General features: G+C 42.9%; 1 protein-coding gene across 1 annotated transcript in view; it reads right to left on the bottom strand.

The window, feature by feature from the left end:
* Nucleotides 1-26189, bottom strand: part of LOC115108289 (potassium/sodium hyperpolarization-activated cyclic nucleotide-gated channel 2-like) — a 71457-nt gene that overhangs the window by 27152 nt on the left and 18116 nt on the right. Inside the window, exon 4 of the mRNA XM_029632441.2 lies at nt 20715-20933. Within this exon, the coding sequence (XP_029488301.1) occupies nt 20715-20933 (219 nt within the window). The remainder of the gene's footprint in view (nt 1-20714; nt 20934-26189) is intronic.

Raw genomic sequence — 26189 nt, 5'->3', positions numbered from 1 at the left:
GATGAATGGGAAGATGGGAGCAATATCATGGTTAGCATTTTCAACACCACAATAAATGTACATCTCAACAAACAGAAAATACATCTTGGCTTGGTTTGACAATCTTCAAATGTTATTAAACATTTGTGTTTCATAACAGATCTCTCTTTACATTCATCAATTGGCCACTGCACAGTTCGGATTGATTGATTGATTGATTTTATTGGTCCGAAAGAAAAAAATATATATACACAAATACTTTTAAGGTACCGGGATTGCACAATGAACTCAGGGACTTTTTTCCAGTGGTCCCTATTTTTAACATAAATACAATTACATAGATATAGACACAAAGATGCACTGTAGACAAAAAGATGCTTAACCTCCACATAAGTCTGAGGGGGGAGTTTAAGTACAATTCTTACAATCTTGTTGGGCTGGTAACTTATTATTTAGATGTTTGGGGCTGCTAGTGAACCATGATGTGCAGGCATGTTCAAAGTGACACTAGACTAATGCATTTGTCAGTCTTTAGGGTGTCTACAGCTAGGTTTCCATGTCACAACTTCTGCAGAAGTTGGTCCCTCTCCTTGTTCAGGCGGCGTTCTGCGGTCGAGGTCACCGACCTTCTAGCCATCGCTGATCCACTTCTCATTTTCCATTGGTTTTGTCTTGTCTTCCATCACACCTGGTTCCAATTCCATCAATTCCATGTTGTGTTTTTAACCCTCTGTTCTCCCCCATGTCCTTGTCCGTAATTGTTTCATGTAGTGCTTGTGCACGGTATGCTGGTGATTACCGGGTTTTGTTTGACCCATTTATTTGTATTGTTCTGTTGACGGTGGTTTATGGATATTAAAGGACACCGTTGTAAATCAGTTTCTGCTCTCCTGCGCCTGACTTCTCTGCCGCCAGTACGCACCTTACTACATTCCATCCAATTGGAGACACATTTTCATGTGAATTTTCTAAAATCTTTATAAAAACAATATGCCACTTCAGAGATTCCTTTAGTGAAATTTGGCGCCGGACAACATGACAGGGAAGATTTAACTTTACCGGAGATTTGAGAAATTCTACGCACATCCATATGCATTCAGATCCAACCTGGCGCATCCAGCTCCGTCAATAAATCAGTGATGTTGGCTAAATGAGCCACATATATGGCTTTAACAAATTACAAAAACACTATTACTTGTGTTTCAATGTGTAGCATATACAAAACTTTGTAGCCTATTTTTATTGTATTTTTTGGCTACTTTCTTAAAGCAATAAATGTCCACCTCACGGTTCAGCTGTCAGAGATTTGAGCACTAAATGTATCAGGGCATTGTATGCAAAGGCCTATAGGCGTAGGTGTCCACTGTATGAGTTATACAGTACCAGTCAAAGGTTTGGACACACCTACTCATTCAAGGGTTTTTCTTTATTTTTTACTATGTAGAATAATAGTGAAGACATCGAAACAATAAAATAACACATATGGAATCATGTAGTAAGAAAAAAAGTGTTGAAAAATCTAAATATATTTTATATTTGAGATTCTTCAAAGTAGCCACCCTTTGCCTTGACGACAGCTTTGCACACTCTTGGCATTCTCTCAACCAGCTTCACCTGGAATGCTTTTCCAACAGTCTTGAAGGAGTTACTGTTATGCGGAGTGGAACAGGGGAACCCAAGAGCAGACTCAGACGAGGAGACTGGGATGAAGTAACCAAGGTATTTATTGACACACGGGGAGATGGAGTGCAGGTCAGGGGAAGCTCGGGCGGGTTGCTGGAAACCAGGTGAGGAGGCTGAGGCTGGAGCGAGGGGGGTTGAGACAGGGTAAGCAGGTCCTGGGGGGAATCCAAGGGAGTAGTAGAGTGGGGAATCCAGGATGACGAGAGGTGGGACTGGAGACAGGGACCAGAGTCAGAGCGGGCAGAATGAGCAGAGATTTCGATCTGGCAGCGTGGAAGTGACAAGGTTGAGTATTTGTAGAGGTCTTGATTATGGAACAGGTGGCAGCTGGTGGGGATCTGCGCTGACTCCAGCATACATGTCCCTGCCCACATAATCACACACAGAGAGAGAGAGAGGGAGAGAGTACTGGGGTAGTGGCGACAGGTCAAGGAGACACAGGATGAGCAGTAGAGGGCGTTGCAGGAGCAGATGTGACAGGTCCCACATATACTGAGCACTTGCTGGCTGATTTTCCTTCACTCTGCGGTCCAACTGGAGATGGGTTGGGTCATTGTCATGTTGAAGAACAAATGATAGTCCCACTAAGCGCAAACCAGATGGGATGGCATATCGCTGCAGAATGCTATGGCAGCCATGCTGGTTAAGTGTGCCTTGAATTCTAAATAAATCCCAGTGTCACCAGCAAAGCATGGCCACACCATCACACCTCCTCCTCCATGCTTCACGGTGGGAACCACACATGCTGAGATCATCCGTTCACCTACTCTGCATCTCACAAAAACACTGCGGTCGAAACCAATAATCTCTCTTGGACTCATGAGACCAAAGGACAGATTTCCACTGATCTAATGTTCATTGCTTGTGTTTTTTTGGTGCAAGCATGTCTCTTCTTCTTATTAGTGTCTTTTAGTAGTAGTTTCTTCGCAGAAATTTGACAATGAAGGCCTGATTCACATAGTCTCATCTGAACAGTTGATATGTGTCTGTTACTTGAACTCTGTGAAGCATTTATTTGGGCTGCAATCTGAAGCTGGTAACTCTGATAAACTTATCCTCTGCAGCAGAGGTAACTCTGGGTGTACCTTTCCTGTGGCGGTCCTCATGAGTGCCAGTTTCATCATAGCGCTTGATGGATTTTGCAACTGCACTTGACTGACCTCCATGTCTTAAAGTAATGATGGACTGTCATTTCTCTTTGCTTATTTGAGCTATTCTTGCCATAATATGGACTTGGTCTTTTACCAAATTGGACTGTCTTCTGTATACCACCCCAGTCGCAACACAACTTATTGGCTCAAATGCATTACGAAGGAAATAACTTTTAACAAGGCATACCTGCTAATTGAAATGCATTCCAGGTGACTACCTCATGAAGCTGGTTGAGAGAATGCCAAGAGTGTGCAAAGCTGTCATCAAGGCAAAGGGTGGCTACTTCGAAGAATCTCAAATATAAAATATATTTTTGTTTAACACTTTTTTGGTTACTTACATGATTCCTTATGTGTTATTCATAGTTTAGATATCTTCACTACTATTCTACAGTATAGTAAAAAATAAATAAAACCCCTTGAATGAGTAGGTGTGCCTAACTTTTGACTGGTACTATATATAATGCCTAACCCCAGAGATATAAAGATACAGTATGCCGGTGGCATCCTACGGCACCGTCATGTATTTCTTTATGTGAGATGGCTACTGCGTCTGCTATACAAATATAGAAGTACAGAAGGAGGGTAACTCGTACGTTTTTATCAAACTGTTTTTTTTAGAAAGATAAGCATTTTATTGTTAGATTATAGGAGTAACTCTGGTAGGCCTGAAACAGACTTCCTCACCTCAAGTGTTGAGTCAGTGCGCCGGGGCTACACCGCCTTCATATCATAGTCCTGCAGTAGCTCCATTTTAATAATAACCACACCTTCACAAATGTTTCTAAACTGTCACGCCCTGGCCGTAGAGAGGCTTTTATTCTCTATTTTGGTTAGGCCAGGGTGTGACTAGGGTGGGCATTCTATGTTCATTTTCTATGTTTTGGATTTCTTTGTTGTTTGGCCGGGTGTGGTTCTCAATCAGAGGCAGCTGTCTATCGTTGTCTCTGATTGAGAACCATACTTAGGTAGCGTTTTCCCACTGGGTTGTTGTGGGAAGTTGCTTTCTGTTTTTGTGTCTGCACCAGATAGAACTGTTTCGGTTGTTCTCTTTGTTGTTTTGGTTATTCAGTGTTCAGTTAAATAAACAAGATGAACACTGACCACGCTGCACCTTGGTCTTCACCTTCTAATGAATGCCGTTACATAAACTTTATCAGGGTAATATCAAAAGTAAGTCAAGCCATTGTTGATAGGAAAAATACAAGCAGAAGAGCGAATGTAAACCAGGGAAAAAAACACACTACCTCTCCTGTGCCCAATAAAAAAACACACTACCTCTCCTGTGCCCAATAAAAAAACACACTACCTCTCCTGTGCCCAATAAAAAAACACACTACCTCTCATGTGCCCAATAAAAAAACACACTACCTCTCCTGTGCCCAATAAAAAAACACACTACCTCTCATGTGCCCAATAAAAAAACACACACAACCCTTTCCAAAGCAGAAAAAAAATAAGTTTGACAACCCTCCTCTATTTTGGACCACCCCTCCTCCCAATATATTTCGATCTGTCCCTTACAGAGAAGAGCGTAATGTCAGAAACAGAGTTGTGACCCTTTGGGCTGTAGTCCTTGTTGTGGGGTTATCTGGCATACTCCTTCTCACTTTTATATCATCTTATAAGAAAATAGAGATAAAATATGAATTGGCTATGTATTTGACAACCTCCTCTTAATGAAGCTCCAAGTAAAGCTCAGTGTACATGCAGTCAAAGGTGTGTCAGAAACACTTTCAATCACACTTAGCATGACTACAAATGTATTTTCTTCCTCAACTGTATAATAATTAGACCTATTTTTACTTCTACAAAAACACCAGGGTAGGCTTTGATATATATACACATTATAGGACAGTATTAAGAGAGTGATTACATAAGTAGAATAAGTCAACATAAATACAAAAAGATAAAATACTGATTTATGAAATATGATATATCTGCCAAACAGGAAATATTAAAAGGTTGGTAAAACAGAAAATTCTCATAGCCAAATAGAGAAACACACCCACCCCCATGAGTACATGTACCCACGAGCACACACAAACACACACAGTCTTGTACAGCTAACCTTGTGGGGACACACAATTCAGTACCATTCAAAATCCAAATTTTCCCTGACCCTAACTCTTACCCTAGATCCGAACCCTAAACCTTGCTCGTAACCATAAACCTAGCTCCTAACCCTTAATGTAAATCTAACCTTAACCCCGTAGAAATAGCAAAATGTCCCTAGTTGGTCAAATTTTTGTTTATTTACTATTCTTGTGGGGACCAACACATCCACACACACACACACACGCCCACACACACAATCTGGATATGTGAATGTTGAAATCATTAATTAATCGTATGGAAATCCCCCTCAAAACATTGTCAAATCCTTTTGTTTTCCACGTAATCCGATTTTAATCATAATCTAATTCATTCCAAATGAATTACAATCGGTCTTGGCTTTTTTTGGCACAAACATCCATAGAAGCATGCAATTTTCACTCCCGATTCCTATCAAAACAATTGGCTAATAAATGCCTATTGATCATTTATTATTGCCTATGATTATTGTAATTTATCATGCTTGAATGTTTATAATGCTTAGAAATATTTATGATTGCTTATATAAAGTCATTCTAAAGTGTTCACTGGAGAGAGCAGTAGCCAGTTTGCTAACATCTCCAAATCCCATACATGTATGTAGAGCGCCATCAGAATGTATTCACACCCCTTGTCACAAACCCCTTGAAATGTTCAACATTTTGTTGTGTTACAGCCTGAATTTAAAATTAATTTAATTTAGATTTTGTGTCACTGGCCTACACACAATACCCCCATAATGTCAAAGTGGTATTATGTTTTTAGAAATGTTTACAAATTAAAAAATAAAAGCTAAATGCCTTCAGTCAATAAGCATTCAACCCCTTTGTTATGGCAAAAGGAGTTCAGAAGTAAAAGCTTGCTTTAACTACTCACATAATAAATTGCATAAACTCACTCTGTGTGCAATAAAAGTGTTTAACATATATTTTTTAGGACTACCTCATCTCTGTACCGCACACATAACTGTAAGTTCCCTCAGTCGAGAACGGAATTTCAAACACAGATTCAACCACGAAGACCAGGGAGGCTTTCCGATGCCTCGCAAAGAAGGGCACCTATTTGTAAATGGGTAAAAAAAAGCAGACAAAGATTATCCCTTTGAGCATGATGAAGTTATTAATTACACTTTGGACGGTGTATTAATACACCTAGTCACTACAAAGATACAGGCGTCCTTCCTAACTACGTTGCCAGAGAGAAAGGAAACCACTCAGGGATTTTACAATCAAGACAATGGTGATTTTAAAACAGTTACAGAGTTTAATGGCTGTGATATGAGAACTGAGGATGACAACATCTTAGTAACTCCACAATAATAACCCAAATGACAGAGTGAAAAGAAGAAAGCCTGTACAGAATAAAAATATTCCAAAACATGCATCCTGTTTGCAATAAGGCATTAAAGTAAAACTGCAAAAAATGTGGCAAAGAAATTAACTTTATGTCCTGAATAAAAAGCATTATGTTTGGGGTAAATCCAAAACAACACATCACTGAGTACACCACTATTCATATTGTCAACATGGTGGTGGCTGCATGATGTTAGGGGTCTGCTTGTCATTGGCAAGGATTAGGGAGTTTTTTTTAGGATAACATGACATTGAATATTCCTGAGTGGCCTAGTTAGCGTTTTGACTTAAATCATCTTGAAAATCTATGGCAAGACTTGAAAATGGCTGTCTAGCAATGATCAACAACCAACTTGACAGAGCTTGATGAATTTAAATAATAATGTGCAAATTGTACAATCCAGGTGTGCAAAGCTCTTAGAGACTTACCCAGAAAGATTTACAGCTGTAATCATTGCCTAAAGTGATTCTAACATGTATTGACTAAGGGGGTTTAATACTTACCTAATCAAGATATTATACTTTTTCTTTTTTCCAAATGCGTTTCTTTCACATTGACAGAGTATTTTGTGTAGATCGTTGACAATAAAACACATTTGAATCCATTTTAATCCCATTTTGTAACAAAAAAACGTGTAAAAAGTCAAGAGGTGTCAATATTTTCTGAAGCCACTGTAGTAGTCAATATCAAGGTACAGTTAAAGTCGGAAGTTGACAAACACTTAAGTTGGAGTCATTAAAACTCGTTTTTCAACCACTCCACAAATTTCTTGTTAACAAACTATAGTTTTGGCAAGTCGGTTAAAAGACATCTACTTTGTGCATGACAAGTAATTTTTCCAACAACTGTTTACAGACAGATTATTTCACTTATATTTCACTGTGTCACAATTCCAGTGGCTCAGAAGCTTACATACACTAAGTTGACTGTGCCTTTAAACAGCTAGGAAAATTCCAGAAATGATGTCATGGCTTTAGAGGCTTCTGATAGGCTAATTGACATAATTTGAGTCAATTCGAGGTGTACCTGTGGATGTATTTCAAGGCCTACCAGGAAGCAGGAAGCAGATGGAAGCAGACGTGTTCTGTCTCCTAGAGGTGAACGTACTTTAGTGCGAAAAGTGCAAATCAATACCAGAACAACAGCAAAGGACCTTGTGAAGATGCTGGAGGAAACAGGTACAAACCGTCGCCGGTGGCTCCGGACCGGGAACCGTCCCCGGTGGCTCCGGACGTGGGACCGTCAATGCAGGCTCCAGGCCATGGATCATCACTGGAGGCTTCGTGCCATGGATCATCCCTGGAGGCTTCGTGCCATGGATCATCACTACAGGCTCCGGGTCATGGATCATCACTGGAGGCTTCGTGCCATGGATCATCACTGGAGGCTTCGTGCCATGGATCATCACTGGAGGCTTCTTGCCATGGATCATCACTGGAGGCTTTGTACGTGGAGCCGGAACAGGTCTCACCAAACTGAGGAGATGTACTGGAAGCCTGGTGCATGGAGCTGCCACAGGGCTTACCAGGCTGGGGAGACATACTAGAGGCCTGGTACGTGGAACCGGAACAGGTCTCACCAGACTGGTGAGATGCACTGGAAGCCTGGTGCGTGGAGCAGGCACCGGATACATTGGGCCATGGAGGCGCACTGGAAGTCTTGAGTGTAGAGCTGGCACAACCCATCCTGGCTGGATGCTTACTTTCGCCCGAAAAAATGCGGGGCGCTGGCACAGAGCGCACAGGCCTGTGAATGCGCACTGGAGAGACAGTGCGCATCACCGCATAACACGGTGCCTGACCGGTCACATGCTCCCCACGGTAAGCACGGGGAGTTGGATCAGGTCTAAACCCTGACACGGCCAATCTCCCCGTGTGCCCTACATTTTTTTTGGAGCTGCCTCTCGGGTTTCCGTTCTTGACCTAACTTCGCTGCCTCTGCCTGCTTCCATGACAGGGTCTTGTCCCCTGCCATAATCTCCTCCCCAGTCCTTCAAACTCCCTGTCATAAATGAGCGAAGGTGCAGCGTGCATGTAATTCCACATCTTTAATCGAAGTGAAACCTTCACAAAAAACAGGTAAACAAAAACCGAACGTGACGCAACCGTGGCGCACACAAACACTCACAGAAAACAAATAATTACACACAAACACAGGTGGGAAAAAGCTGCCTAAGTATGATTCCCAATCAGAGACAACGATAGACAGCTGCCTCTGATTGGGAACCATACCCGGCCAATAAAGAAACAGACAAACTAGAATGCCCACCCAAATCACACCCTGATCTAACCAAATAGAAGAATAAAAAGGCTCTCTAAGGTCAGGGCATGACATGTCTACTTTTCTACTGCTATCAAACAACTGCAGCTGATAAAGGACGAACAAAGTGGTCTCACTTAATATTGACAATTATGTTTTATTTCCAGCATGTCATTAACAATAAAAATGTAATCCAAAATCAAAGTAATTTGTAAAATGAGGTGTAAAAACAAAGGGGGGTCAATGTAAATAGTCGGGGTGGCCAGAGTCTGCACAACTCTGCCAGGACCTAGGATCAAAAGAGACACTCAAGTGTTTTAGTACTATATCTCTTGACACAATGAGGAAAATAATCATGGCCTCTAAACTGTCAAGCTGCATACTGGACCCTATTCCAACTAAACTACTGAAAGAGCTGATTCCTGTGCTTGGCCCTCCTATGTTGAACATAAAACGTCTCTGTCACGAACCTCGCCGAAGATGGTGCCTCTTCCTGTTCGGGCGGTGCTCAGCGGTCGTCGTCGCCGGCCTATTAGCTGCCATCGATTCCATTTCCGCTTGTTTTTGGTTATTGGGTAATTGGGTACACCTGTTTTGTGTTAGGGTTTGTTTGTAGGCTATTTAAGGGCACTAGGCCCGCTGAGTATTTGTGCGGGCTTGTTTCTTGTTACTCTGTTGGATGGTGTTATTTGTTCGTGTCTTTATTCTCCGGACTATTTTTGTCCTGTTGTTTGGACTGGTAACTTGTATACGCCCTGTGTGTTGGCGTGACCGTTTTTGTTGCGCCTGTGAATAAATTTGACAAACGACTGAACCCTGCTCTCTGCGCCTGATTCCACCCACCACTCCTAGTTTATCATAACAGGCTCTCTATCCACCAGATGTGTACCAAACTCACTAAAAGTGGCAGTAATAAAGCCTCTCTTGAAAAAGCCAAACCTTGACCCAGAAAATATTTTTTTAAACTATCGGCCTATATCAAAAAATTTTAGAAAATATAATAATATATATAATAATAAATTCATGAACTTCTTTGAGGAAAAGATCATGATCATTAGAAAGCAAATTATGGACTCCTCTTTGAATCTGCATATTCCTCCAAAGCTCAGTTGTCCTGAGTCTGCACAACTCTGCCAGGACCTAGGATCAAGGGAGACACTCAAGTGTTTTAGTACTATATCTCTTGACACAATGATGAAAATAATCATGGCCTCTAAACCCTAAGCTGCATAATGGACCCTATTCCTACTAAACTACTGAAAGAGCTGCTTCCTCCTATGTTGAACATAATAAACGGCTCTCTATCCACCAGATGTGTACCAAACTCACTAAAAGTGGCAGTAATAAAGCCTCTATTGAAAATGCCAAACCTTGACTCAGAAAATATAAAAAACTATCATCCTATATCGAATCTGCCATCCCTCTCAAAACAAATTGAAAAAGCTGTTGCGCACCAACTCACTGCCTTCCTGAAGACAATGTATACAAAATGCTTCAGTCTGGTTTTAGACCCCATCATAGCACTGAGACTGCACTTGTGAAGGTGGTAAATTACCTTTTAATGTCATTCACAAACATAATGTTAACTTTCACTGCTATGCGGATGACACACAGCTGTACATTTCAATGAAACATGGTGAAGCCCTAAAATTGCACTCGCTAGAAGCCTGTATTTCAGACATAAGGAAGTGGATGGCTGCAAACTTTCTACTTTTAAACTCGGACAAAACAGAGATGCTTGTTCAGGGTCCCAAGAAACAAAGAGATCTTCTGTTGAATCTAACAATTACTCTTAATGGTTGTACAGTTGTTTCAAATAAAACTGTGAAGGACCTCGGCGTTACTCTGGACCCTGATCTCTCTTTTGACGAACATATCAAGACTGTTTCAAGGACAGCTTTTTTCCATCTGCGTAACATTGCAAAAATCCGAATTTATGTCCAAAAATTATGCAGAAAAATTAATCCATGCTTTTGTTACTTCTAGGTTAGACTACTGCAATGCTCTACTTTCCGGCTACCCGGATAAACTTCGGTTAGTGCTAAATACGGCTGCTAGAATCCTGACTAGAACCAAATAATTTGATCATATTACTCCAGTGCTAGCCTCCCTACACTGGCTTCCTGTCAAGGCAAGGGCTGATTTCAAGGTTTTACTGCTAACCTACAAAGCATTACATGGGCTTGCTCCTACCTATCTCTCTGATTTGGTCCTGCCGTACATTCCTACACGTACACTACGGTCACAAGACGCAGGCCTCCTAATTGTCCCTTGAATTTCTAATCAAACAGCTGGAGGCAGGGCTTTCTCCTATAGAGCTCAATTTTTATGGAATGGTCTGCCTATCCATGTGAGAGACGCAAACTCGGTCTCAACCTTTAAAGTCTTTACTGAAGACTCATCTCTTCAGTGGGTCATATGATTGAGTGTAGTCTGACCCAGGAGTGTGAAGGTGAACAGAAAGGCTCTGGAACAACGAACCGCCCTTGCTGTCTCTGCCTGGCCGGTTCCCTTCCTTCCACTGGGATTCTCTGCCTCTAACCCTATTACAGGGGCTGAGTCACTGGCTTACTGGTGCTCTTTCATGCCGTCCCTAGGAGGGGTGCGTCACTTGAGTGGGTTGAGTCACTGATGTGATCTTCCTGTCTGGGTTGGCGCCCCCCCTTGGGTTGTGCCGTGGCGCAGATATTTGTGGGCTATACTCGGCCTTGTCTTAGGATGGTAAGTTGGTGGTTGAAGATATCCCTCTAGTGGTGTGGGGGCTGTGCTTTGGCAAAGTGGGTGGGGTTATATCCTTCCTGTTTGGCCCTGTCCGGGGGTATCATCGGATGGGGCCACAGTATCTCCTGACCCCTTCTGTCTCAGCCTCCAGTATTTATGCTGCAGCAGTTTATGTGTCGGGGGGCTAGGGTCAGTTTGTTATATCTGGAGTACTTCTCCTGTCTTATCCGGTGTCCTGCTTGAATTTAAGTATGCTCTCTCTAATTCTCTCTTTCTTTCGCTCTCTCGGAGGACCTGAGCCGTAGGACCATGCCTCAGGACTACCTGGCATGATGACTCCTTGCTGTCCCCAGTCCACCTGGCCATGCTTCTGCTCCAGTTTCAACTGTTCTGCCTGCGGCTATGGAATCCTGACCTGTTCACCAGACGTGCTATCTGTCCCAGACCTATCATTTGACCATGCTGGTCATTTATGAACATTTGAACATCTTGGCCATGTTCTGGTATAATCTCCACCTGGCACAGCCAGAAGAGGACTGGCCACCCCTCATAGCCTGGTTCCTCTCTAGGTTTCTTCCTAGGTTTTGGCCTTTCTAGGGAGTTTTTCCTAGCCAACATGCTTCAACACCTGCATTGCTTGCTGTTTGGGGTTTTAGGCTGGGTTTCTGTACATCACTTTGAGATATCAGCTGATGTGCGAAGGGCTATATAAATAAATTTGATTTGACCTGTTTAAAGTTCTTGCGCACATCGGCTATGGAGAGTGTGATCACACAGTCATCCGGGAACTACTGGTGCTCTCATGCATGCTTCAGTGTTGCTTGCCTCGAAGCGAGCATAAAAGGCATCAAGCTCATCTGGTAGGCTTGCGTCACTGTGCAGCTCCGGCTGGGTTTCCCTTTGTAGTCTGTAATAGTTTTCAAGCCCTGCCACATCCGACGAGCATCAGAGCCAGTGTAGTAGGATTCAATCTAAGTCCTGTATTGACGCTTTGCCTGTTTGATGGTTCGTCTGAGGGCATAGCAGGATTTATTAAAAGTGTCCGGATCAGTGTCCTGCACCTTGAATATGGCAGCTCTAGCCTTTAGCTCACAGTGGAAGAATTACCCAGAAGCCCCTCATTCAATCAACCAGTTTTATGATGTTTTGAAAACTGGAAGTTGGAATAGAATAAAGAGTGGAGAAAATTAAGGTCAGTGGCATCACTTGAATCAAACAATTCACCCTAAAACATAAACTACCACAACCAACCCTGGTCTCAGAGCATTTCTTATTATTCTGTAAGTACAGTGCATTCAGAAAGTATTCAGACCCCTTCCCTTTTCCACATTTTGTTACATTTACAGCCTTATTCCAAAATGGATTAAAACTGATTTTTTTCCTCATCAATCTACACACAATAGCCCACATTGACAAAGTGAAAACAGGTTTTTAGAAATGTTTGCAAATGTATTATAAATTTTAAAAAACATAAATACCTTATTTACATAAGTATTCAGACCCTTTGCTATGAGACTCGAAATTGAGCTCAGGTGCATCCTGTTTCCATTGTTTATCCTTGAGATGTTTCTACAACTTGAAGTCCACCTGTGGTAAGTTCAATTGATTGGACATGATTTGGAAAGGCACACACCTGTCTATATAAGGTCCCACAGTTGACAGTGTATGTCAGAGCAAAAACCAAACCATGAGGTCGAAGGAATTGTCTGTAGAGCTCCAAGACAGGATTGTGTCGAGGCACAGATCTAGAGAAGGGTACAAAAACATTTCTGCAGCATTGAAGATCCCCAAGAACATAGTGGCCTACATCATTCTTAAATGGAAGAAGTTTGGAACCACCAACTCTTCCTAGAGCTGGCCGCCCGGCCAAACTGAGCATATAGTAGGTATATGGATGGACTTAGTAAGGGCTCAGTACAATTATAATCTGATATTGCTCCGATTGACCGAGGAGTCATGTGACATGTTGGGGGGGTGTGGCCTTGGCCTATTTTGGACTTTGAAAGGGCCTGAGGCCAACTTTATCATATATGCTTACTCAAGTATGATGCTGGGGGTGCCTCATGGAGCCACCCACTGAAGGTACAAGTGTCTAGGGGCAAGCCTTCTTATATATACATTGGCCTAGAAGGCCAGCATCCCGGAGTCGCCTTTTCACTGTTGACATTGAGATTGGTGTTTTGTGGGTACTATTTAATGAAGCTGCTAGTTGAGGACTTGTAAGGCGTCTGTTTCTCAAACTAGTCACTAATGTACTTGTCCTCTTGCTCAGTTGTGCACTGAGGCCTCCCACTCCTCTTTCTATTCTGGTTAGAACCAGTTTGCGCTGTTCTGTGAAGGGAATAGTACACAACGTTGTGTACTACTCCCTTCAGCAATTTCTGGCATGGAATAGCCTTCATTTCTTAGAACAAGAATAGACAGACGAGTTTCAGAAGAAAGTTATTTGTTTCTGGCCATTTGGAGCCTATAATCTAACCCACAAATGCTGATGCTCCAGATATTCAACTAGTCTAAAGAAGGCCAGTTTTATTGCTTCTTTAAATCAGGACAACAGTTGTCAGCTGTTCTAACATAATTGCAAAAGGGTTTTCTAATGATCAATTAGCCTTTTAAAATGATAAACTTGGATTTGCTAACACAGCGTGTCATTGGAACACAGGAGAGATGGTTGCTGATAATGGGCCTCTGTACGCTTTTGTAGATATTCCATTAAAAAAATTGCCATTTCTAGCTACAATAGTTATTTACAACATTAACAATGTCTACACCCTATTTCTGATCAATCTGATGTTATTTTAATGGACAAAAAAATTGCTTTTCTTTCAAAAACAAGGACATTTCTAAGTGACCCCAAACTTTTGAACAGTAGTGTACATTCCTACCAAAACCCCTGCCACTGTCACTTTAGGCACAGGGTATTTGGTACAAGGGTGAATTGTGAGATTTAGGGCAGACATACGCCACGGAAAAGTATATATTTTTTTACCACTAAGTTGCCAGGCCGTCGGTGGCTGAATGTCAGTAGCTCTGATCTTCTCTACAGCTCTGACTCACTGTATCACTGCAGGCCAAAGGGCAGCTCTGACACCACATCACACTGAGCACGCACACACACACACACTCTGTCACAAAGCTCCGGGAGGAAGTACAGTATTTGACAAAGGGACCCCCATGGCAATCAAACACACACATAGAACATACAGTCAGTGCACTGTGTTTAAAGACAAAGACCCCCCATACAATACCTGTGTAAGACGGACACCTATGTGAGTCTGTGGAGAGTCAGTTATACAATAGTTACTGCATTGGATATTCCACTTCACTAGAAGTCAGACAGAAAGTGTAGTTCTTTAAAGCTCCACTGACATGTGACCCTCCATACAGCTTGTCCTCCAAGGTCATATTTCTGTGCCACTGTCCATCTTATGAAATTAGGCGCAGAGCAGAGATACAGGCAGAGCCGGGGCTATATCTCTTCCTGCACTTATATAAAGATGCATTACATTTTCTGAAATCCAATCTGTTCCCGTCAGCCTGTAGACTTAGGGGAGGAAGAGTTCAGAGTTCCTTTATATATTTTATAGGACATAAAGCCACTGGTCTGTGGCGTACTGGCATGATGCATGGCTGTCATTAGGAGTGGGAGCTGCCACAGAACCATAGGAGGAAATTTAATTGTCCCTTGAACTAACACAGGATGCCGTAGGCAGGCAGGACGAGGTGGGGCTCAATGACTTATGTGTGGATGTGTGGAGAGGGGGTGTCAAAGGTGGATCACATCAGAACTGACTTAGCTTAACCTTTCTGGCGCAGGCGTTCCGCTAGCGACCCACCTCGACAACATCCGGTGAAATTGCAGAGCTCCAAATTCAAAATACAGAAATAGTCATAATAAACATTCATAAAAAATACAAGTGTTATACATCGGTTTAAAGATTAACTTCTTGTACCGGTAAAGTTCATGGAAACATGTCAAACAATGTTTATAATTCATCTTCAGGATTTCAATTGTCTAAATAATCGATCATATATTTAAACCTGAACAATAACGTATTCAATAGAAAGGAAAAGCAAAGAAGGGCGCGCACTCGGTCACACGCGCTAACTAGCGCTGCATGATTCTACAGTCCACTGACAGAAAGGTCTCATTCTTCTACATTTTTCAGAAAACAAGCCTGAAACAATGTCTAAAGACTGTTGACATCTAGTGGAAGCCATAGGAACTGCAATCTGGGTCCTAACCCATTAGATATGCTATAGGCATTCAATTGAAAATACCCACATCAAAAAAATCCCACTTCCTGGATGGATTGTCCTCAGGTTTTCACCTGCCATATCAGTTCTGTTATACTCACCGACATTTTTTAACAGTTTTGGAAACTTTAGAGTGTTTTCTATCCAAATCTACCAATTATATGCATATCCTAGCTTATGGGCCTGAGTAACAGGCAGTTTACTTTGGGCACGCTTCTCATCCAGACACCGAAATTCTGCCCCCAAGCCATAAGAAGTTTTAAGCAGGATCCTATAAAACTCAACGAGCCGGAAATGTAAGCGTCCTGGACACATGCTACACCCCCAATGAAGCATGCTGCTCCAAAGGAAGGACAAGGGGGACCTGAATAGGGATAAAGTCATATACATGAGTTAACACAGTGAGCTAACACTTTAAAAGTTGCAGTGTACTGTGGCACAGCTTGCATGTTGCGGCAGAATTCTATGGCACGTTATTTAAGTGTAAACCACTGGTACCATTAATGCTAGTTAGTGCTAGTTTGACCAGCAGAGGACATCTTTGAGAAGCATTTGATAGCCTTCAATAATGGCTGTACTAGAGAATGCGGGCACGCGGGAAACTGGGGTTCAATTCCTTGACGAGGAGGAAGGAGTAGGCTGTCCTTGTAAATAAGAATTTGTTCTTAACTGATTCCATATGTCTTATTTCATAGTTGTGATGTCTTCACTATTATTCTGCAATGTAGAAAATAGTGACAATAAAGAACCCTGGAATGTTTCTATTCCAAGATAAATTCCCGATGGGGAGGAAGGAGTAGGCTGTCCCTGTTCTTAAGTAAGAGCATAACATCTGCACCCTCATTTTCTAATTCTAGTCTAACCAAAAACCCATATGGAGATTCAGTGAAAATAAAAATCTCATTGATTTATCAAGACCAGTCCCCACGCTTGTCTCAGAGCAGCACGAAACGGTGCTAAAATAGTTGTAGGCTTTTGCTTCTAACTTCAATATGCTCTTTAAATAAATAATACCTACACCACTTTTAACAGCACGTTACTCAACACTAGTGAGATTCATGTCGCCTACGGTGGGGTGAGACATTGTTACTAATTTATAAATAAATCCAGTTTGTTATTTAGAAGGATTTATTTCTGTTTTTAGAGGGAGAAAAAACAAAAACCTACAGTCATCTCATGGGTCTCCCAGTTGAGGCTGGCAGGGGTATTGAACCAGCATCTATAGCAACACAGCTTCTTAGACCGTTGCACCACTCAGGCGTTGTGCTACAGTACTACAGTAAGAGCAAAATAATCCTAACAAAATAAAATAATAAAAACATTAGTGTAACAACAGTTTTAGTAAGTAATACTGAAGTCGTGCACAATTATCAGTTTCTATTTAGGTTTATGTTGCCGATTCATAGTCCGTTAGAGACACAGTAGGACCCAAAATCATAATCAGTGCTCTAACTCCCCCCTTGCGCTGGTCTGGAGCAATGAAGTGGTGATGCAGGGTACTGTACTAAACAACAAATTACCTTTAAGTCCCATGGCGTAAGCTCGCAACTATTAAAGGAGGAACCACTGTACAAGTAAAGTGTTTCTACACCATCATTTCCCATTACACATTCCATAGTATTTACTTTTGATTTGTCTTATGAGCTTTCACAAGAAGCAAATAAATACCAATCACACTATGGAAATATTGACTCATGTACCAGAGAGACCACAGGGGTTGTGCTGAGTCAACGAAGACAGTAGGTTGACTGGACCCCAGTGGAGAACTGTTCTGCCCTAGAGGCCCCTTGGGTAACATCTTTCTTCAGAGCCTATTCAGCAGCGTTGCTGCATCCCTCTGGAGGAGGAGAAGGACAGTAGTAACAGTTACATAAAGCCTAAAGCTCTGGGCGGCGTGGCCACTTGCACGCTGTGTCCTCTGGCGGATGATGTTTCACCCAGTTAGATGTCAAAGATGGAGGGAGGTGAGAGAGGGATGGGGGGGGGGCGGAGAGAGGTGAGAGGGGGGTTGTGTCACCTCAGAGGAAGAGAGAACACAGGGACATGCTGCTGCTGCTTCATCTGTTGCCACACTGTCCTCAATATGAGAGTCGGACACGTTACGACAGTGTATCTGTGTCCTCTACTCAACACCATCAGACGACTAGGACACAGGTTGATGGTATTCCTTGTCTCCTATGTGAGAAAACCCAGCAGACATGCCTGTGTGTGCCCGTATGAGTGTGTGTGTGTGGAATCCTTTCCCCAGAGGGTTCTCATATGGGAACAGCTGAAGAACTCTTTTGGAACTTTTTTTTCTAAGAGTGTACATGGAATGTGTGACCAGGTGAGATACATGGAGAGGGACAATGTGTACCTTTAGAGAGCCATTGAGAATGAGCTGCTGAATGTCTAATGAGAAACAGAAACTCTGACCGCCTAAGGCCCAGACGCCACACTCTGATAAATCAGTAGCCTACGCATTGTCTAATAGTGTGGACATTGCAAACAATGACAATACCTTTCTCTCAACGTAAAAGTGGATTACATGGATTCAGAAGTACACTACATCACCAAGAGTATGTGGACACCTGCTCGTCAAACATCTCATTCCAAAATCATAGGCATTAATAAGGAGTTGGGCCCCCCCCCCTTTGCTGCTTTAACAGCCTCCACTCTTCTGGGAAGGCTTTCCACTAGATGTTGGAACATTGCTGCAGGGACTTGCTTCCATTCATCCACAAGAGCATTAGTGAGGTCGGGCACTGATGTTGGGGGATTTAGACCTGGCTCGCAGTCGGCGTTCCAATTCATCCCAAAGGTGATTCATCCACACCGATTTCGACAAACCATTTCTGTGCGGACCTCGCTTTGTGCATGGGGACATTGTCATGCTGAAACAGGAAAGGGCCTTCCCCAAACTGTTGCCACAAAGTTGGAAGCACAGAATCATCTAGAATGTCATTGTATGCTATAGCGTTAACATTTCCCTTCACTGGAACCAAGAGGCCTAGCCCGAACCATGAAAAAACATCCCCAGACCATTATTCCTCCTCCACCAAACATTCCAATTGGCACTAGCATTAGCATTTTCCTGGCAAACGCCAAACCCAGGTTCGTCCGTCGGAGATCCAGATGGTGAAGCGTGTTTCATCACTCCAGAGAACGCATTTCCACTGCTCCAGAGTCCAGAGAGCTTTACACCACTCCAGCTGATGCTTCACATTGTGCATAGTGATCTTAGGCTTGTGTGCAGCTACTCGACCATGGAAACCCATTTCATGAAGCTCCCGACGAATAATTATTGCGCTGGCGTTGCTTCCAGAGGCAGTTTGGAACTCGGTAGTGAGTGTTGCAACCGAGGACAGATGATTTTTACGCGCTTCAACACTTGGTGGGCCCGTTCTGTGAGTTTATATGGCCTACCACCTTGCTGCTTAGCCGTTGTCGCTCCTAGACTTTTCCTCTTCACAATAACAGCACTTACAGTTGACTGGGGCAACTCTAGCAGGGCAGAAATTTGACGAACTGACTTTTTGGAAAGGTGGCATCCTATGACGGTGCCACGTTGAAAGTCACTGAGCTCTTCAGTAAGGCCATTCTACTTCCAATGTTGTCTATGGGGATTGCATGGCCATGTGCTAGATTTTATACACAACGGGTGAGGCTGAAATTGCCAAATCCACTAATTTGAACGGGTGTCCATATACTTTTGTATATATAGTGTATCATGACTAATCTGTTTCAACACCGAAACCACGGCTAACTTTTTACACTGCGCTGTCAATACGACCACGCACTGACGCCTGTGTTTACACTACCCTGTACAAAGAAACACTTTTGTGGGGATCGGAGGCGAGAGTTCAGACTCATTGTGCCATTATCACTGTGTAATCGGATGCCTGCCTCAGTGTGTATCCCAGTATACTGTATCTCAAGTAGCTGATGATGAATAAAACACCCTCGTGTCTGATGGCCTGAGGAAGATCTAGATGTGATGAGCTGTCTTCGCTGGATCACGGTAGTCACATCGTTAGTTCTGACATTAGGGAAGAAGGGGAGCATGAGAGAGAGAGAGAGCAGTTCCAGGAATAACGGGGCCTTCCTGGCTTTACGTGCTCTTCCTGTGATAGGAGGCGTGTGCATCTCTTCAGCTAGAGATCTCTCTCTCTCCATCTCAGTCACCGAGTAGGGAGTAGTAGGGATTGATGTGCTGTGTCAGGAGCATACTTGTTGTAACCGGTCCGAACAGTCCTGAGATAATGTAATGGGCATATATTTAGCTAGGGAACAGAGAGTGTGGTTTCACTCTACATTAAGTGGCCTAAATGTATGTTTTTGAGAAGTTACATAAAGAGGTAGTGTAGTTAGAGAGTAGGTACAAATTGCTACATAGCACTAACTGTTGTATCTCCATCACTAGGGAGTAAGGAAGAGGGAGAAGCACATCTCTATTGAACGTTTGTATTCATTATCCCATGCGGGTGAAATGACTTACAACAGGTGCACTTGTGTATGAATGATAGTATGCAGTGGATACAGATCATGTCAAATTGGTTCAGGGAAACCCTTTCCTGTCAATTTAGTCTAACTTTTATCTTACTGTACTAGCCGACTTAATGTTATCTGATTGGAGACTTGGTTTATATAATCCCTCATTCAAATGCAAATTCATTCTGTTTCAAGCACACAATTTCCCCTCGTCGCTCCCTAGTATTGTGAACCAGAAAACAGGATGATTATCTCTCCAAGATAATAACAAAAAGGTATTGGAGACTGAGACAGAGGGACAGAAACTAGAGGCAGGATGGAATCCTGTCTCAGGTCTTGAAGAGAAGCCAAACAGTAGATGACAGAAGCGGAGTCGGAGGCACTGTTCTCCTCTGTTCTCAACATTAGCCAGATGCTGCAATTAGACAACAAAGCCTGGCAAATGATTGCAGGCCAGGGGGACGTGCTGCTGACAGACTGAATAATACTCCACCAGATCACCCAGTATCTAAGAACTCCATGGAGACTCAGCTGCAATGTCCTTATAGAGCAGTGTTCTCCTTCTTAAGAGACTTGACCACATGCTTTGATCTGACGACACAGACTGGTGGATGCTGGTAGGGACAGGGATTTTCCTGACTACGTGACTTGACCAGGGGAAAACTCTAGGCCGTACTAATAACCTATGTCTACGGCTCTGAGTTTCTCCTGGTCACATGGCTTGGTCCTCATCGACGGCGGTCTTACCTTCTCCTGGTACTGGCGCCGGGATGAGTCCAGGGACTGGATGAGGGCGGTGGCATGGCCAATGAACATGGCATAGCAGGTGGCGCCCACGATCATACTGAGCATGGTCAGCCAGATATCAGACATGCTCTCTGGGGCTTGGCGCCCGTAACCGATACACAGCATGTGACTCATGGCCTTGAACAGGGCAAAGGAGTACAGCTCGCTCCACGAGTCGTTCTGTTGGGAGAGAGAAAAAAACAGGGTTTCTGTTACAAAAGAGGATATTATATAGAAAGAATAACATTGCATTAAAACCACATTTTCAATCTCACTGTACAAAAAAACATGACTACGATACCAACCTTAAAGTCTAAAATAGAAAGCCTTTAAAAAGAGAGAGAAAGAGAGAGCGAGAGAAAGAGAGGGGGGGATATGAGAAAGTTCCTGAAAGAAAGCTGCGATCTCTCCTCTGGAGTAGGTAAGGAGTTTGGCTCCATTGTACTAGCTTGCTGCTTGTTGAAGGCCTAATCACTCCACCATAGTGTTGTTGAGTCAGGTATAGAAGGCCTCTTCAGACTGGGCTCTAATGAGGAGCCATTACATCTGCCTCCTCCACTCTGCCTTTGATTTGTGTATACAGTGAGACTAGTCATGTTAGAGTCATTATAAACACTGTCTACTCAGCCGTAAACAGCAACACTGACTGAGAAACGCTGCCTGGCTACAGGTTTACTCATCCAGGGAAATGTCACTGTTAATCTTCTCCTCTGCCATCTACAGTGCTTTTGGTTCAGAGTTAGACTGGCCTGGCGGTATTAGTTATTCCGTTTATTTGGCAGGTACAATGTACAACAAAACATACGTCTCAGAGTAAGAGAAGTGATCCGTTGCACCAGCTTTAGCAGACATTTACATCTGCAGTCCCCTGGCAGGTGAACATATAAACATGAATACATTAAGTACAAACCGACATTTAAAAAAAACAGAGATCAGGACATGCTTTACAGAGCTATCTGCATGCCGTAGAGAGCCGAGCCCAACAGAGCAGTCTGCACTATCAACGGTTGACTCCTTCTGGATCGGCTATCTGCATGCCGTAGAGAGCCGAGCCCAACAGAGCAGTCTCCACTATCAACGGTTGACTCCTTCTGGATCGGCTATCTGCATGCCGTAGAGAGCCGAGCCCAACAGAGCAGTCTCCACTATCAACGGTTGACTCCTTCTGGATCGGCTATCTGCATGCCGTAGAGAGCCGAGCCCAACAGAGCAGTCTCCACTATCAACGGTTGACTCCTTCTGGATCAGATTGTATCGGTTTTGAATTTCTTTGAACTCCATTTGCATTCAATTCAAAATGCTTTAGTTGGGAGAGGAGTTGGGGTGGAAATCAGGAGAAATGAGTGCGAGGCACCATCAGATTGTTTTGAAATGTGACACAGCGAATTGGATGGAAAGGAATAATGGAAGAGGACAGATAGGTACTGTGTGGAATTGCATGGGGATGAGATGAGATCTTGTGAGCACTCAGCAGTCAGCACTGAGGAGGGACTGCCAGTAAAGAGCCAAAGCAGAGATGGAGATGTATTTGTGTGTCGTTATATGGAACCTCCCTCTCTCTCTCTTTGCTAGGGGCAGCTTTAGCCTCAGACCTGGTCCCAATACCTTGGGTGTGCAATAGAGGAAGAGCTGCATCTCCTTCTTTCTCTCTCTCGCTTTCTCTCTCTGTCCCCCTGGTCTATCAGCATGCTGCCTACAGAGCATGCCTGCCAGGCAAACAGCAGCAGCAACCCGTCACCCTGAGCTCCAAACTCTTGAGCCGGAAATAGCACACTCACACGCACCCATCCAATGCCAGATCAGGACAGAATTAGCAGCGAATGTTCACTATTGTGGACTGTGGTCTCAAGACTGAGCTGAAATATTGTCTGATGAAATATATATATATATATATATATATTAACCTTTATTTAACTAGGCAAGTCAGTTAAGAAAAAAATTCTCATTTACAATGATGGCCTACCCCGGCCAAACACGGACGACGCTGGGCCAATTGTGTGCCGCCCTATGGGACTCTCACGGCCGTATGTGACACAGCCTGGATATGTATACTCCCTACCACCAGGCCTGTTTGACTGACATGTGCAGGTAGCTACAATAACTCTGTCAGAACCAGAGAAACTGTCCAACATGGATGAAAAAGGAATACATTCAGATAAAGTCATGCCTTTGAGAAATGTGACAGGGAGATGTAGTGAGCTGCTCTGGCTCGGCCTGCTTGCAGTAGCTTATCTGAATTTACAATGTTCACCCAGGCTTTTATACTAACGTCTCTATGCTGCCTCACTGCACCCCGAGTTTGAGGAACTGAGCACAGCACACGCACACACACACACACAGCGCCTGTGATCTAAAGACCCAATCCCCAGTGCAGATGACTGAACATCCTCCACAGTACTGACACATCCATTTTCTCTGTCTCGGTAGGACAATACCATATTTTACCCACCGCACTGTGTGTGTATGTGTGCCTGTGTGTGTCGCACCGCACCATTACTGCTTCCATAGCGACAGGGAGTTGACAGAAATGCTAATCTATTAGAACATGCATCCATCCTACAGGTACGGGAGCTCAGATTTGTGATCAAATGATGAAACATAGTCCCCAATCCCCACAGCAATAACGTCAACAGACAGCCTGGTGTTTAGACAGGAGCAGGTGAATCATCTCTGTTCTGTACTCTGATTCTCACACCGATATGATATTGTCATACACTTTCCACTAAAAATAACCCATTACAATGACAATGGGTGACATGTGGACCCAGCTCATAAAGTATTGGCTCTGAGGGATAGTGTGGAATACACACGACAGCTCCATTGAAGCAGGCTACAACCCAACATTCTCTGCCAAGGAGAAGGTGCAAGCAAATGCTAGAGAAAATCAAATCCCCCAGTCTAGTGTGCAACCGTCACTTAGGATCAAACTACACCTTTCACTACATGATGCACGCCACTGAGCTCTGTTTTGTTATTCACAATTCAGCAGCAATACAGAGGATAATCTCCCCCATCCATTGCATTAGTCATTCCCCAGCTAAAGGAACAGGGGCAAAGCCTAATTGTACATAATCCATTTACAGAGAGGAGCACTCATGCAGTATGGGTTGTGCATGAGCTATGACGGCATAATCAGAGATAAACACAGATTTGTTCCAAGATCCTGGAGGGAGGTAAGATGTGGAAGGAGAAGGGAGGAGGGGTCATGGTGTGTGTGTGTGTGCGCATGTGTATGTGTGTGCAGGCGTGTGTGTGTGTTTGTGCGTCTGTGGACTTTTTGTCACTATTGCTCCCTCACTTCTGCGCTGTGCCTCGGAGCTTACGTTTAACCTCTGAGTGGCCTGCCTTCATAGATGGATAACAGTGAGAGCTGAGTAAAAGGCTCTTTCTTCAGCTACATTCACCATGTCAGATGCCTAAACTGGTACAGCCATCTTTACCATCCCTAAGGGCCGTGGGTAGGCATGATAGGAGGGTTGAGATGTTGAGCCACTCTAATGGGATTCAGTCATTTAATAAATGGAGGATATCCTTATTAGCCATTGAAACAAGGGTATTTCCTGTGGCTCTGTGGGTGGGTGGGTGGGGGTGTGAGTGTGTGTGTGTGTGCGCGCACATACAGTGCCTTCAGAAAGTATTCACACCACTTGACTTTTTACACATTTTGTTGCGTTACAAAAGGGGGATTATGATGGATTTTATTGTCATTTTTGGCCAACGATCTACACAACATACTATGTAATGTCAAAGTGGAAGAAAAATCCTAATCCTTTTTTTTTGTGTCAAATAAACACTAATATATCTTGATTCGATAAGTATTCAATCCCGTGAGACAATATATGTTAGAATTACATTTGGCAGTGATTACAGATGTGAGTCTTCTGGGTAAGTTTCTAAGAAATCTGCACCCCTGGATTGTACAATATTTGCCCTTTTTTTAAATTCCTTAAACTCTGTCAAGTTGGTTGTTGATCATTGCTAGACACCCATTTCTAAGTCTTGCCATCGATTTTCAAGCCAATTTAAGACAGAAATGTAAGTAACTAGGTCTCATCTTGGTAAGCAACTCCAATTTAGATTTGGCCTTGAGTTTTAGGTTTAACTGTTCTTAGCTCCATTCCGTTTCATTTTATCCTAAAAAATATCCCTATTCCTTGCCGATGACAAGCATATCCATAACACGATGCAGCCACCACCATGCTTGAAAATATGAAGAGTGGTACTCAGTGATGTGTTGTGTTGGTTTGGCCCAAACGTAACGCTTTGCATTCAGGACAAAAAGTGAACCTCTTTGCCACATTTTTTGCAATGTTTTACCTTGTTGTAAACAGGATGCATGCTTTGGAATATTTGTATTCTGTAACAGGCTTCCTTCTTTTCACTCTGTCAATTAGGTTCGTATTTTGGGGTAACTACAATGTTGTTGATCCATCCTCAGTTTTCTCATATCACAACCATTAAACTATTAACTGTTTTAAAATAACCATTGTCTTGATTGTAAAATCCCTGAGTGGTTTCCTTTCTCTCCGGCAACGTAGTTAGGAAGGACGCCTGTATCTTTGTTGTGACTAGGTGTATTAATACACCATTCAAAGCCTAACAAGCCTAACTTCACCATGCGTAAAGGGATATTCCATGTGTAACTCTGTGTTGTTGTTTGTGTCGCACTGCTTTGATTTATCTTGGCCAGGTCGCAGTTGTAAATGAGAACTTATTCTCAACTGACTTACCTGGTTAAATAAATGTGAAATATATATACATATTTTTTTTTTGTCAACTAAATTGCTTTGGATAAAAGTTTAATATATTACATTATTACTTTAACCACTATTATTGAACACAGAATGAGTCCATGCAACTCTTGTGATATGTTAAGTACATTTTAACTCCTGAATTTATTTAGGCTTGCCATAACAAAGGGGTTGAATACTTATCGGCTCAAGACATTTCAGCTTTTCATTTTTTTTTCTTTTTCGAAAATGTTCTACAAACAAAATTCCACTTTGATATTATAGGGTATTGTGTGTAGATCGGTGACACAAAATCTAAATTTAATACATTTTAAATTCAGGTTGTAACACAACAAAATGTGGAAAAAGTAAAGGGGTGTGAACACTGTCTGAAGGCTCTGTATGTGTGTGTATGTGCATGCCCCAGGACTACCTGACATGATGACTCCTTGCTGTCCCCAGTCCACCTGACCGTGCTGCTGCTCCAGTTTCAACTGTTCTGCCTTATTATTATTCGACCATGCTGGTCATTTATGAACATTTGAACATCTTGGCCATGTTCTGTTATAATCTCCACTCGGCACAGCCAGAAGAGGACTGGCCACCCCACATAACCTGGATCCTCTCTAGGTTTCTTCCTAGGTTTTGGCCTTTCTAGGGAGTTTTTCCTAGCCACGTGCTTCTACACCTGCATTGCTTGCTGTTT

This window comes from Oncorhynchus nerka, linkage group LG24 (assembly GCF_034236695.1).
Source record: "Oncorhynchus nerka isolate Pitt River linkage group LG24, Oner_Uvic_2.0, whole genome shotgun sequence".
Lineage (NCBI taxonomy): Eukaryota > Metazoa > Chordata > Actinopteri > Salmoniformes > Salmonidae > Oncorhynchus > Oncorhynchus nerka.
This window is presented reverse-complemented; position numbering and strand designations above follow the sequence as displayed.